This window comes from Cyanistes caeruleus, chromosome 5 (genome assembly GCF_971803275.1).
Source record: "Cyanistes caeruleus chromosome 5, bCyaCae1.hap1.1, whole genome shotgun sequence".
Taxonomy (NCBI): Eukaryota; Metazoa; Chordata; class Aves; order Passeriformes; family Paridae; genus Cyanistes; species Cyanistes caeruleus.
In genome coordinates, this window is record NC_141705.1 from 31,830,499 (window position 1) to 31,844,572 (window position 14,074).

At 36.4% G+C, this 14,074-nt stretch overlaps 1 protein-coding gene across 1 annotated transcript in view; it reads right to left on the minus strand.

Annotated features, from left to right (window-relative positions):
* SNX25 (sorting nexin 25) overlaps positions 1 to 14,074 on the minus strand; it is an 82,900-nt gene that overhangs the window by 65,678 nt on the left and 3,148 nt on the right. Inside the window, exon 2 of the mRNA XM_086889058.1 lies at positions 4,566 to 4,650. Coding sequence (XP_086745184.1) covers positions 4,566 to 4,650 — 85 coding nt within the window. The remainder of the gene's footprint in view (positions 1 to 4,565; positions 4,651 to 14,074) is intronic.

The following is a 14,074-nucleotide window of genomic DNA, read 5'->3' on the forward strand; positions in this document are numbered from 1 at the left end:
TGCAAATGCAGACAGACTTCCAAGTCTCAACAAGAAGTAACTGTTCTTTCCTGAAAACCCTGGAGAAGCCACAACCACTACATTAATTTATAGTCAAATCCAAAACACTCCTGTGACTGTATGAACAAATGAAGAAAAGGTATAGCTACAACACTGCCTTAAGTTATTTTAGAGCAACAAGCATTACCACCTGTAAAAGAGAAATATAAGGGTAATGTGAACTGTGTTAGGATCCTGCAGGAAGGAACCACCATAAAAAAGCCAAGAATCATTACCAGAATTCTGTGCTGCTACAACACTAGATCTAACATTCATGATGGGGTTATGATAAGATATACTTTTAGGAAAATACTTTCAATAAAAAACTAACAGAAAAAGACTACAGACTACACCACAGCTAAGTACCTGTCAATGTACTGTTCTAGAGAAGTAAATGATAAATGCTGATTTACTTCTTATAGTCACTACCTTTTTCCCCTGCCAAAAGCCAGCTCAGACCAAAAACATCCAAACAACAAAAAACAATGACAATAAAAACATAAAAGAAAATTTAAAACCCCTACATTAAAGGTGGGTTTACAATTACTAATGAAATTACTAATAAATACTCTGAATATTCAGTTTTATAATTTCCAAGACATTAACATCTAAACTGAAAAAGAAGGCCATTATTCACTTACTGTATTTTAGATTTCACTGTGTTTTAGTTATACAAGTTAAGAGGATGAGGTTTTATGCTTAATATTAGCTTTACTGAAATTCCTCATGGCTACTAAATCTTTACTTAGACTATGGCGTCAAAGGCTGACAAAATTATGTCTAAATGCCATCATTTCAGTGACTAGTGAACTAGTGATAGTGGTTTAAAGATTTCAGTGTTCTTCTAAAGCTTGTGTTTGGAAAACCACTAGCATTTCTTGTTTTACTTCCACAATCAAATTCTATGAAACTACCAGGTTTAGCAGGCTAGATGCTATCACTGTGCATGGATAGATTGGCCCTGTGCAAAAGGAATCCCTGACAGTCTCCCAGTTCCCCAATCTCTGGGCCATTTTTATTAAAATTTTCCTGGCATTTGTGTCTTTATTGGTCTTTTGTGCAGGAAAAAAAAAAAGAAGAAAATATATAAACAACAGAGAAAAAAATGTGTTTAAAATATCTCAGAAATGTAGTAAAATAAAAAAACCAGACAAATCTATGTCCAAATAATTTTCCACACACACCCTTTGCCATGAGTTCTTGGTTTCAAGTGTTTGAATACGAATAGCAGAGAGAACAAATTCAAATTGTTTTGCTGATAGTGGACCAAAAAAAATTTTTGAAAGCTGTTTTTTGAAAAAATTAAAAGAATAAAAACAAAAAAACAAAAACAAAATACCCAACAGCTTTTCAAATAGAGAGCTGCAAGAGTTACTAGCAATTCTTTCTCTAAATGTCAAAATACTCATTTTAAGTTGGGAAATGAGACAGTTTTTTCCCAATCTTTCTGTAATGGGAAGTGCAACCTTACATCCCTAACAGAGTTAGATCCTAAGGGATCAAAATACAGACGGGCAAGATCTAATCCACAGAAAGAATCTAATTAAATACCCAAAATATTTCCAAAAAGATCACCTACAAGCAGGATTGAAGGAAGAAAAACCCACTCTGAAAGAAGAGATGGCCCTCTGGCAAGAAATGTTTTAAGACCTAAGAAACAGGTGAATTTTCACAGTGGAACAATGTCACCAGTAGACCTCTGCCAGGATTTGAGCTACGGCCTGTACTGTTTTACTTACTCATAAATGACGCAGTAAAACAGCTAAGTGATATGAAGACCATTCTTCTTGGCACTACTAAAATTGCAGAGACAAAGGCTGACTGTGAAAAACAACAAAAAGACCACAGGACTTAGAGCAATAAAAATGGAAAATGAAATTCAGTTCCTGGGAGGCCAGCTACCCTCACAGCAGATCAATGTCCTGACAGCTGCAGCCTCAACCCAAGCAGTACACGCTGTACAAAGCAGCATGAGTGTGACTGGGCACAGCCTCTCAGGAGACATCTCATCACACTACAGTGTGGATGGAATGCAGACAAGCAACAGGTAGCACTAAAGGGTATTTGTAGAAGTGGCTTATCTTCTCTTTTTGTAAGATAAATGAAGGTCAAACAAAAATCAAATCAATCTCTCAAGAGAAAGCATGAAAAGTACTGAAAAAACATATTTCAGTGTTAGCTACTTAAGTACTACTAGATGAAAAGGAGACTTGGGGTTGACAATAAAGGCCTTCTCTTTCTGCCATATTCAACAAAGAAAATCCTCTTTGTAACCTTATACATACTCTGATTTTGAACACTTAGATTTCATAAAACACAACACACTGTGGCAGTCAAAACTTTCCCCTACCTTATATCTACAGCTAAGACCGGTATCCTATAATTAAAAATGAAGCACCACTCTAAAGCACCAACCAGTTACACTACTTTGCTCTTAATGAAAAATAAAGACATTTAGGGTTGGGGCAGTAAACCAACATATACAAATGTTCCTTCTTGGTGATGTTTAGTGTGAGACACGTTGTGAAAGGATGATTCTCAACAGTTTTATTACATGGGCTGCAGCAAGACAAGAAGCCATATAAAGACACAGGTAACTATTATCCGCCAGTGACCATCACAGGAGAACCATCTAAACATCTAATAGTTATTGAAACAGGACTGATGGTTGAAACTGAAACATGGATTCCTTCCTTTGGTTAAAGCAAGGATATGACTACTATCTATCCTTCCAACTACATTAAGAGACTATGATGGGAACATCAGGAAAAATGCTGTAAAGCAAGTGGCAGTTTGAAGTGACACAGAAACTCAGGTGAGCCACACTAAACTCAGAGAGAAAGGTCCACACAGACTGGCTATAACACCAGCAAAAACATGGCATGACTAACAACAGGCAGTTCTGGAGGGGTGCAAGGTAGTTAGCAGCTAACAGTAACCCCCAGGCAAACTTAACTACACAATGATAAAAACAGCAGGAGAAATCAGAATTAACCAAAGGGGTGTCTCTTCATACTCAGCAACAGCATTTCCAATATCAGATGACATTACCTATGCATCTCCAAGGTAAAGAAAAGTAAAATCTGTTTTTTAAAAAACAACAAAACACCCCCCCCCAAAAAAAAACCCACACAAAAACCCTCACACCCTAAAACTTCAAGAGGCACTAGGAGTCCAAACTGGCCCCCAAGATTAAAACCTCGTTACAAATGAATGTCTCCTAGCTAAAGCATTTTGTTGAGTAGTGCATTACATCTAGACAGCAAAAAGTTGTCAAAAATTCCTGGGAATTATAAGTACTTTAATCCTAATCAGTGCAAGATTGGAAACACAAAAACAGATGGTATTTTTTTTATATCACTAGTAATAAAGTTTTATTTAACCACAAACTTATGGGGAGAAAACAAACAAAAAAAAAACCCACCATTCACATCAAGACAACTACAAATTTCAGAATTATCACAGGCAAAAAGTCCTGTCTATTTTCATAGAAACTGACCATTTTGTACTAATAAAAAATGAACTACTGCTTTAGGGACTGCATTCAGTATTTCAAACTGATTGCATTCAGTATCTCAAGATGACTCAGTCACCTTTCAAACTCAAAACACTTTGTATGGTAGAGCAAAAAGTACAGTCTCAAAACAGAGAAGTTGGCTTCATCACTTAGGCTGGAAGAAATAAAACTAAATCTGACAAGTTTGCTCTCCAAAATTCAGAGTGAGATAGGAAGGTAAAAGCTACTCTGAAAAAAAATAAAATCACAGAAAGGCATGAGCTGTCACAGCATAAGGTACTTAACTAAAAAATGAATCATTTAAGTAACTTTCAGCCTTACTGAGTAGGGATGGCCTCATGCATCCAACTCCATGATGACATAGGTAGGTAGTATTCCAATTTTTTAATTTTGCTACATATCCTGCTAATAGCTATTCATAAAAATAACTTTAAAAACATAACACATACCAAGTTGTCATAAGACAACCAACTCATTTAAAGCAATTATAATTTTCAAAGATACTCTCAATTTGTGAAAAAGATAGGAAAAAGTGCTGCAAAGAAATCTTAAAGGAAAAAGTATTCGAAATTAGATAAAATATTTACAAAAGACTGATACACTGTATCAGCCAGAAATACAAATGTTGATTTTAGAGTCAGTTTTAAAGGCAAGAATTGCACTAAATGGGAAGACTGTATGCAACTGTCTACAGGATTTCTCAATTCAGGAAAACCCAGTCAAGAATATTAAAGTGTTATCCCTTTGCTTTGTGCACAAGTATTAAGGACTATATTTCAAAGTATTTCTGTAAAAAAATAGCCACTACAATGACAAGGTGTCAGTTGAACAGTAAAAGCAACATCACGTTACTTATTACAGTGGTTTTCTTGAGAAGAGTAAGACCTTGCCACTCTATTTTATACCATGGAAAAAACCTGGGTCATATTCTAAAGTCTTGGAATATTGTGCAGCTATGGTTTGCTAAAATGACAAGAGATATTCAGACTCCAATGCACCTAAGACTCACCTTCTTTCAGCGCTTTATCCATATTGTGAGAAATAACCACTCTCCTTGACTGGATTGAATCATGAGAGCTTCCAGACCAGTTAATCTGAAATTCAAACAGAATATACATGGTCAGAGGCAGAAATAAACCAAAAGTTACAGAAGGAATAAAACTGCAATTCAAGGCAATAGTACTGTATCATTTGGTTTTATACAAATATTGTCACGTCCTATGGTTAAAACAGAAGATTTTGTCTATGAGGTTATTATACATTGTTCATTAAGCACATATTAACACTTGTGCATCATATATTGTACACCTTGTAAAATTATCTTAAGGTTTTTTGGTAGAAAGAAGCTGTATTCATTTGCAAGACAGTGCACTAAGAATAGGACATGTAAGTAACAGAACAACTGGAACTCTTTTATTCACTATTTTCACAGCAAATAAAACATTTTTATAGCCTACTGTGACAATGGACTTAATTTAGCCTTGTAAACTGCTTTTAAAACAAACGAGAAGCCTTCAGATAGATCAGTAATTTTGGTTCATATTCTTTTGGCCTTCTTCCTTCAAAGATACTTCTGGCCCTCTGCATTTTAAGCTGCTGTCCTATACAAATATTTGTCTTTATTGGAGTATTCACTCCCACAGTGCCCAAACAGGTGGGCGGATGGAGAAACATTTTTCAGGGTGCAGACAAAGAGCAGTGACTCATGATGTATTTATATAGAAAGGAGTATAATTCAAAACAGAAACAGCAACTTTTCCCACTGTCAGTCAGCTTGGAGCTCACTCTTCTTTGCAAGGAGAAAGCACTTCAGAAACACCCCCATCCCTCCAACATTCACCACGCAGAGAAAGCAGTATAAATATAAAAACACTGTTTAATGCTCTTAAAGGTAATATACCATTATTTCAGCCAATTTGCAGGCCAATACTCTGTATTTTGATTAATTGTTTTCATCTACTTCAGATACATGCATTTAGAGTCTAACAAAGTTCATCCAATTGGACCTAAATAAAGGAGCCTATGCACTACTTTTAACAGCAAAATAAACCTTTTCAGGCACACAGCAAAGTGACAGGTACTTTCCACGCTTGAGTGCCCCCCTGCCCACAGCTGATTTGTTCCACCTTTTGGATGAATGTAGCAACACTCCCTAGACTTCTCCCAGTCACTATTCTGAGACCATGATTGTGGTCTTTCAGCTGATTTCTTCCCTCCTTCACAACACTACCAATGGCAGGAGCAGCAAGACCTCAGCACATCTGCCTCCATTTGCAGTCCCCCATCACTATCAAGACAATAGTTAATGATAGGTAAGAACAGAGTATTTAGAGAACCACTACAGATTTCCAAGCCCTTTTCTGACCTGAACACAGGTAAAAGCTTCAGCCACACCCAGGTAAACAGCAGGAGAAAGTATTTTTTCTCTTTATATGGACAGTCAACACTATTTGTGAGGCTCCAATACATCATATCTAGCTGCTAATGTTATCACACTTCCTCAACACAAAGCTGTGTAAATGCCAGTCACACAATTACTTCAGGATCTTTCTGCTTTATTTGCAGCAGGAAACTGCATGATTTCAAAAATTAAAAAGAGAGGACTCATTAAACACCCCAAGTACCTTAGGGGAAGGGATTCAGAAAACCCGATTAAACGAACTCACTCAGGGAGTTCCTAAAGATGAGCCCACAGTCCTGACTCAAGCTCCATGCTCAAAACACTCCTCCTTCATTAACACTCATGCCAGCCTGGGTATCTCACAAGGCTAATCCTTCTGCTGAACTGAGTCCTACCTTCATGGAGGCCAGTGACCTCAAGCTAACTTAGGTATCACAAATTGCATCACAAACATCGCAGGAAGCGTTTTTTATGGCCTAAAGCATCAGGAAGAGCTCCAATGCAGTGCTCGCCAAATTGCTCCTTTCAAAACTAGTTTAAACGCAAGCTAAACATAAACAAAATTTAAAAAAAAAAAAAAAAAGAAAGCAAGCAACCTTCAGGGGGGATTATAGTTGCAAGAAGGTAAATAGCTTCAGTGAATTTCCACATCACCATATTATGATCCAATCTGTGTAATACCAAAGAGCAAGAACTGATCATTTGATCATTTTATGCTTCAAACTTGAACCCTCATTTTAGGAACAAGGCTGACTACTACTGACTCAGCAAAATGCTGCCTCTTGAACACCAAACATCAGCTCACACTTCAGCTTGCAAGAACACATTCCAATGACAGCATCCTCTACAGCTGGTATATTTGACTTCTAAAAGGCACCATCTATTCATGTAAAAAAACGGTTGTTCAAGATGTGATAAAAAAATAATGTAAAAGGTAAAAATTAATACCACCACTAGCTATAATGATGCTCCTGCATGAAAGTAATTACTGAAGGGCAAAGATGCACAGTGTATTGGACTTTCTGAGTAGTTTTCCATACACATACAGATATTGCATACAACCATGAACTGTGGAAAAGCAAAGAGCAAAAGAAACCACCTTGGTTTAAAATAAGGTTTCAACTTCATTAAAAAAACAAATTTTCAAGAACAGATGATAATCTAAAATTTGAATAAACATTCATATGTATAGGAGTGATCATAAAATTATCTGTGTTGGAAAATACCTCTAAGAGTTCAAGCATTAACCTATGAGACTGGGTGGGTTAGTTCAGGTTTAAGGAAAAAACACTTCAGGGAGACCTTACTGCTGTCTCCAACTACTGAATGACAGGATACAGAGAAAAGGGAGCCAGACTCTTCTTGCAGATGCACAGGACATTAGGAAACATTGCAACACAGGAAATTCCCATCACAAGGCAAAACTATTTTAATCATGAGGCTTCTCAAGTATCAGAATAGGGGTGCTGACAGGCTGTGGAGTGTCCATCTCTCAATCTTCCTCACTCTGAGCAAGAAGGTGAACTAGATGCCCTACAGATATCTCTTCCAACCTGAACTATTCGTGATCCTTGATGACTCCTCAGAGAGCTGTTAACTTAATTTCATGATTGATAACATATCAGACCTAAAGGTGTCTTGTCTAAAACAGCTAATCAAACTCACTTTTTCTTCACATTTTATGAATTATGTTTCTTGCATTTAACAGAACAAAGACTTAAGTCTTGTTAGTTTAGGTTTGCTTTCAAAAAGTACTGTTTCTGTGACAATAATAATAACAATGAATTAATTAAATAAGCAGGCACCCCCAAGTTAGAAGACATATGGAAACAAACACCTTAGAAACAACAGCAACAACCTGGTAACACAGATAACCAACATCTGTGACAACAGAAGGATTTCAGAAAACTCACAGTCCAAGCTCAGCTCTAACAGCTGAGAGAATGAAAAATACAGCATATTTCACTGGAAGACTTTCTTCCCACCCCTGACTCAAGTCAAATGGAGGGCATATGTAGAAAACAGGTTCAGCAAGAAAGCCTAGTTTTGAATGTTCTCACATTTTTCTACTTGTTATTCATCTAAGGAAAAATGGTGCTAGATTTCATAATATTTGGCAAATATTTTTTCAAATAGTTGGCATAACCCTGAGCCAAATACATTTGTAAATTGATTTAACACTGTTGAAGTTCTAGTTTAGATGCTCTTCTATGGGGATTGAAACCTGGCACATTCCTCTAAGTCCTGACTCACACTATCACAGGCCTCAATAATTTATTTTTTTTTTAAATTGGTGTCAAGACAGTTGGGTTCCATTCTGTAGATTTTATTGGCAGATAATGACAGAAACCAGACTGAAACATAAATAAAACTTAAAAGGACTTGAAGGGGTAGGGGTGGAGCACATTTTGAAAATATATGCTGAGAACATGGTTGCTAACAAAGAGGGAGGCCTGTTTCCTGGAACAGTTCAAGTTTTCCTCAGTTTTGACTTTGCATACAGGCTCAAAAAAGGGATGTGTGCATTTCCTGCAGACTTTTGAACAACACTCATTGTTTGATACTTTTGAAAACTATTTAAGATGAAGAAAACAACAGTCTAAATGGGCCAAGAAAAGAAAAACCTGACATTGAATATGAAATTTTGTCTTCAGTTCAGTCTCCTACAGATACAAAAATTAAGTAAATGTCATTTATTGGTTTAAACTATATAAGTAATTTTAAATTAGCTCTGAAAACGAAAATACATGTTAAGGATTTAAGAAAGTATTTCAACAACAACACTCAATAAATGGCAAAGCGCAGAGAACACAGGCATACCTTCCACTACCAAGAAATTAATTTGCAACACTTGGCATCAAATGTAATTTTTAAAACACAGCAGCAGAAAGCCTGGCACCTGCTACAGGCACACCACATGCAGCTTTACTCTGCCATGGAATTAAGGCCAGAAGCAGAGAAAAATTTACAATTACTCCTATTACATTAACTCAATTACAGCAAAACTAGAACAGAGATCACGACAGATGCCACAATATAAATAGGCATTGTGGAATAGAGATGTTTAATCACTGATCTGAAAGGCTAAGACTGTGTCTAATTCAGCATACACAAATCAACCAGTTACTCATAGTTACCAATTCCTCCCTACTACCTTTCCTCTTATCTTTGTAAGACATACATTAACATCAGCCTGGACCTTGATAATAAAGAGTCACAACCTCAAACAATACTTCACTGAACTCTCCATAAATTCATATTTAACATATATGGATAGATATGTTCTTATTCACATATTACTTCATATAGATGTTCTTATCCAAGCATTACTTCAACTAATGATGCAAAAATAAATTTCTGTTCACAAGAGTTAATATTTTTTAATTTATATTTAGTCCTATTTAAGCTTACATGACAAGTATGTATGTGTCACATTCAGCATTAGGGATACCATAATTACCAATTTAAAAGCCAACATACTTAAAGCATGTTAATTCTATTATCTTAAGCATCATTATATCAATTATTTTATGATACCATCTCATTATTTCTACTAATATAGTAGCTCTTGGAACATGTAAACTGTGTTTATCAGATGGGGATCTTCAATCTCAACTGTACCATGTTTAAAACCAGTAAAACTGTAACAGTATAAAAACTTTATAATCAGGGCAGAACTTTCTTCACTTCAGATTTCATAGAATACCAGACAGATAAGAATAAGAATATGAAAATGAAACATTTCTCATGTATTACTTTCATTCTCATCAGTACAACCAAGAAATAATAGGTAAGTTAGCATTCAAATTGCTGCTCAGCAAGAAATACAGGATTATCCTGTGCTGGAATTTTTAATATTGCCATGAAAATAAAGTCTTAAATTAATTCTCAAGGTACAGGCATAGCCCCAGTTTGCTGAACATTTCCACACTCTCCTCCTCTGTGAAGAAAAGACAAGAAGAACCCATGGTCTATACTTCAAGGCCAAAAGAGCCATATGGCATGAAAACTAAACTGCTGGCAAGCCAGAAAAACCAGCACAAAGTCATGCTTGAGCTGCAGAGTGTCAGCTTAGCAACCAAAGGCAAATTCCTGTGAGGTCTATTGCTATACCCTCCCTGCACATGACTTTTCACCATACACACTTTTTTAAAAAAAATATTATTATTAAAATGTGCCAAATGAATTATCACCATTCATTTTATTACCAGTAACTTGTTCTGTTTCAATGTGCATATTTAATACAGAAAAAAATGGTATAGAATGGCTGGTCACAAAAGATCTCCCATAGTCACAACACAAATCTGTTCTCCTCGTGACTGCATAATTTCTTTATCTTTTTAACCACTTGAAGTAACAGCTTGGGAAAGGATGCAGTATTCTATGTAACTTGCTCTTTCCTTGGGTAAATTCTGCTGCACTCCTTTGTAGAGAGCAAGAAACCAAGACTTGGCAATACAAGAGAACTTTATGTGATTTTATTTTCAGAATGTTTCTGATACATGCCTATACTATTTTCAATGTCAAAGTGTACCTTGAATGCAGGATGTCTTCACTCTTGATGTTATTACAGAGGTTTTATAGCCACCCTTAGAATTTCCCTGCAAGAGACTTGGACAGTAAGATCCTTTTGAACCCACCACCCATCCCATCCTTACTGACTTAGCAGAGCTTGATTATCTGGAGAAATTAACTAGCTCCCTAGTTATGTTTTCAATCATAAAACACTGTTCCTGTGAGAAGCAGTCCCTACAAAGGTAAAAACAGCCCAATTCACAGCAAAATATGAGATGTCAATCTGACACAAAGTTGAGAAAACTAAATGTCAAGCACAATAAAATGCAGAGCTGACAACAATACAGGATCCAATGAAAGAAATCAGAAAGGACTGCATAACAAGACAAGAAACATCCAAATATTCATGATGATAAAAAATGTGTGGAAAACTAAGTCTGCTCACTGCTATGGGACAAAGAATTGAGAGAGAGTCTGAAAAACATTCAATTTCCTGAGGTCAGTCTCCTGTAATAATAAAGTTATCATTTCAAAGTTACATCTGCAGGTAATCAACATATGCAGTCCTAACAAAGTTCCAATCCTGAAAAAGCTTATAAATCCCAAATTATAACAGATGTTCCGCAGATCCCTAAAAATAAACTGTACCAGAAATGTCCAAACCACAGGCCCCTGCTGAACTGTAACAGAACACTTGCAATTCATGTAACATTCCCTTAACATTTTGAAATACTCATAAAATTAGTAGAAATTGTTAAAATATATTTTCATTATTTTAATTTCAGGACTTTCCTAGTAGTAAACTCAACCAGATCATCAAAGGCTCATTGTTGACCTGCCTATAAATGAGACAGAACCAAGAACAAACATATGAGACTCTGAGTTCTGTTAAAAATGCAATAAACATATCTTCTCCTTTCAATCTAGAAACTACCCATCAATTAAAAGACTGGCAGTAGATCAGAATATCTGCTTGCAAGCCAGAGACAGTCTAAAGCGTGACAAAAGTGCCACAACCAGCTATTGCTTTTACAAAAATCCTTCAATATCAGAGCTCTAAATATCCCCTGTGCAGCCAGAGAATGGGACAGACCATAGAACATGTTTGGCTTTAGGTTTAGATAAACCCATAAATACTTCCAAAGTCTTACCAAGTCAAAGATCAAAATTGGAAGGAGTTAGGAAGTTTCTCCTCTCTCTCACTGTTCCTCCAAACTATTTACTACCTCAAGAACTCTTTTGCATCCCACTTGAAATTTATGCCCACGGATGGCAAACCTTCCACTTCCCACAGCTGCTGGGGCTCCTGCAGCTTCATCTCATGGCAGAAGTTCAACAGTGAAGGAAAAAACTCTCTGTGTCTTTTCTCTCTGCTTCCCTTATGTTCTTCACAAAGGGCAGAGCACTCAGCTTGGATACTATGACAGATACTCAACCTCAGTTAAGTTGTCATTCCACTTGAAAGATTGGGACCATTTCCATTTCACTATGCATCCTCCTACGGCTTGACAAACAGCACTACCATGCTCCAGGATCCAGATATTTCAACGACAGCCTGATCCAATGAAAAAAAGGCTTTACCCATTCCCCCTCCACTAAAGGCAAATTCACAAAAATCCATGTTCTAGGATGGAACACACCTTTAGGAACATAAAACAGGATCACACGTAGTGTGATCTGGCTGCAGGGCCAGGACGCAAGAGTAAACTAACACTAAAAACTGAGAGCTATTAAACTGTAGTAAACAATAGTGACCAAATATGCCAGGAGATTAGTTTTAAAGAAATACTAAAAGTAATTGACAACTGTTGATTGTACAAAACTAAAGATAGGGCATTAGAATACATATATGCTTTTCACTGGGAAAAAAAAAAGCACATTTATTATCCTTCTGTTAGTGCTGCAGACAGACAAGGTAGATCCTTCTCTATATAGAGTATCACTCACTTAATCTGAATTTAAAATGCAGCACTTAAATCTAATAAACTAATCATTGTGTTTTGCATTATTTAAACGAAGTTGATAACCCAGCTTTTGCTTTGAATCAGTCAAAACACTATGTTGAAAAGAAAAAAGAAAATCCTGTCTCTGCCCGTTTTTTTGGCAGAGAAACAACTCACACAAATGTGGGAAAAAGTGTTTTCCTTCCCCTTCCCACTAACTTGGTTAACATGGTTCTTCACATGAGTGAATGCCATCTCCCTCTACAGCCACACAAGGTAAAAGGAGTTTTGGAAGCAAACTTGAATTTTAAAGGGTTACACATGTTCTAACCCAGGGCTATGTTTGCCATGATCAAGTCCACTGGTACTTGAGAAGTAAAAATCCCCTTTAAAACAGACAGTCTCATTGAAGTACAATTGGGTCATCATACCTTTTTGCTGCCTTGCATTTTGCTGTTCTCCTCCAACACAAATAATCTTGCCCTAAAACAACTCCTGTAAAGTGCTGAAAAATACCTGGCAATAATATAATACACAATTTCAAGGACTCATTCAATTACTATTATTTCAGTATCAATAGGAATTATTTACCAATATTATCAGTATCTGCAATTACTCAAAGTATTAAGTAAGACATTATTATGAGTTGCCCTTACACCTCTCTTCCAATGAAACACAGGTCTTTATGTGGAAGCCAGGAGACTGCCCAGATAGTTTTTGTGAACAGAGCTGTCACCTACAGAAAAACTACACTGAAAGCACAATTTCTCATGGGGATATAAATCACACAGCTTGCTTTGCAATTCTCAGCAGATTTCAAATGTTCTTGCTAAGATACCTGACTTCAGGAGGAAGTCTTCACCTTTCAAGTCCCAAAGGAGTTACACAAATAATGGACAAAGCACAGCTTTACATTCAAGAAGATGGCTACTCTAGTTGCAAGTTCAAGCAAAATGAAAAAAAGATACATACCTTGCTCTTCTGAAATCCAAACCTACAACACTGCACTGCTTCACTCATATTCCTCACTAGCATGAACATGAAAATCAACAGCACTGAGCCCTCACATGCTAAGTGGCTGCCGAATGGAGAACATACAAAAACCTCCCTCTATTCAGCACAGCACAAGGGACTCCATCCAATTTCCCTTTGAAGTTGGTCAAGAGTACTCCCACAAACTTTCCAAGAGCTAAGTCTGACTACCACTAGAGTAAATATTTATTCCTGAATACTTACTCTTTCCTCATTTGTTAATCCCAATGTTAAAAATCACACAAAGAATGAAAAGTGAATTGTCTAAATGTTGTACATAAAACACATGAAGACTGAGATGCAAGTCATAATAAGGTTTTTACCTCATATTTTTTTCCTAATTATTAGGCCAACAGGTAATTCTTCATCATTCTTGAGGGAAAGAAAAAATAAGGTTAAAAAAATTATATCTTTGCTGTCATCCTACTACTGGCTTGCAGAAAAGACAAAAGGATCATAAGGCTCTATGAAAAATCTGAGAGTAACAACTGAATGATAGAAAAGCAGTGTAAATGCAAAAGGATGTAAAAGACTAAAGCAGGAAGTTTTAGTGAGTGCCCTACACTTCTATATGCTGCCTATCTAGACAATATTTTCTTCACCTACATGTTGCTGAAACCCCGATTA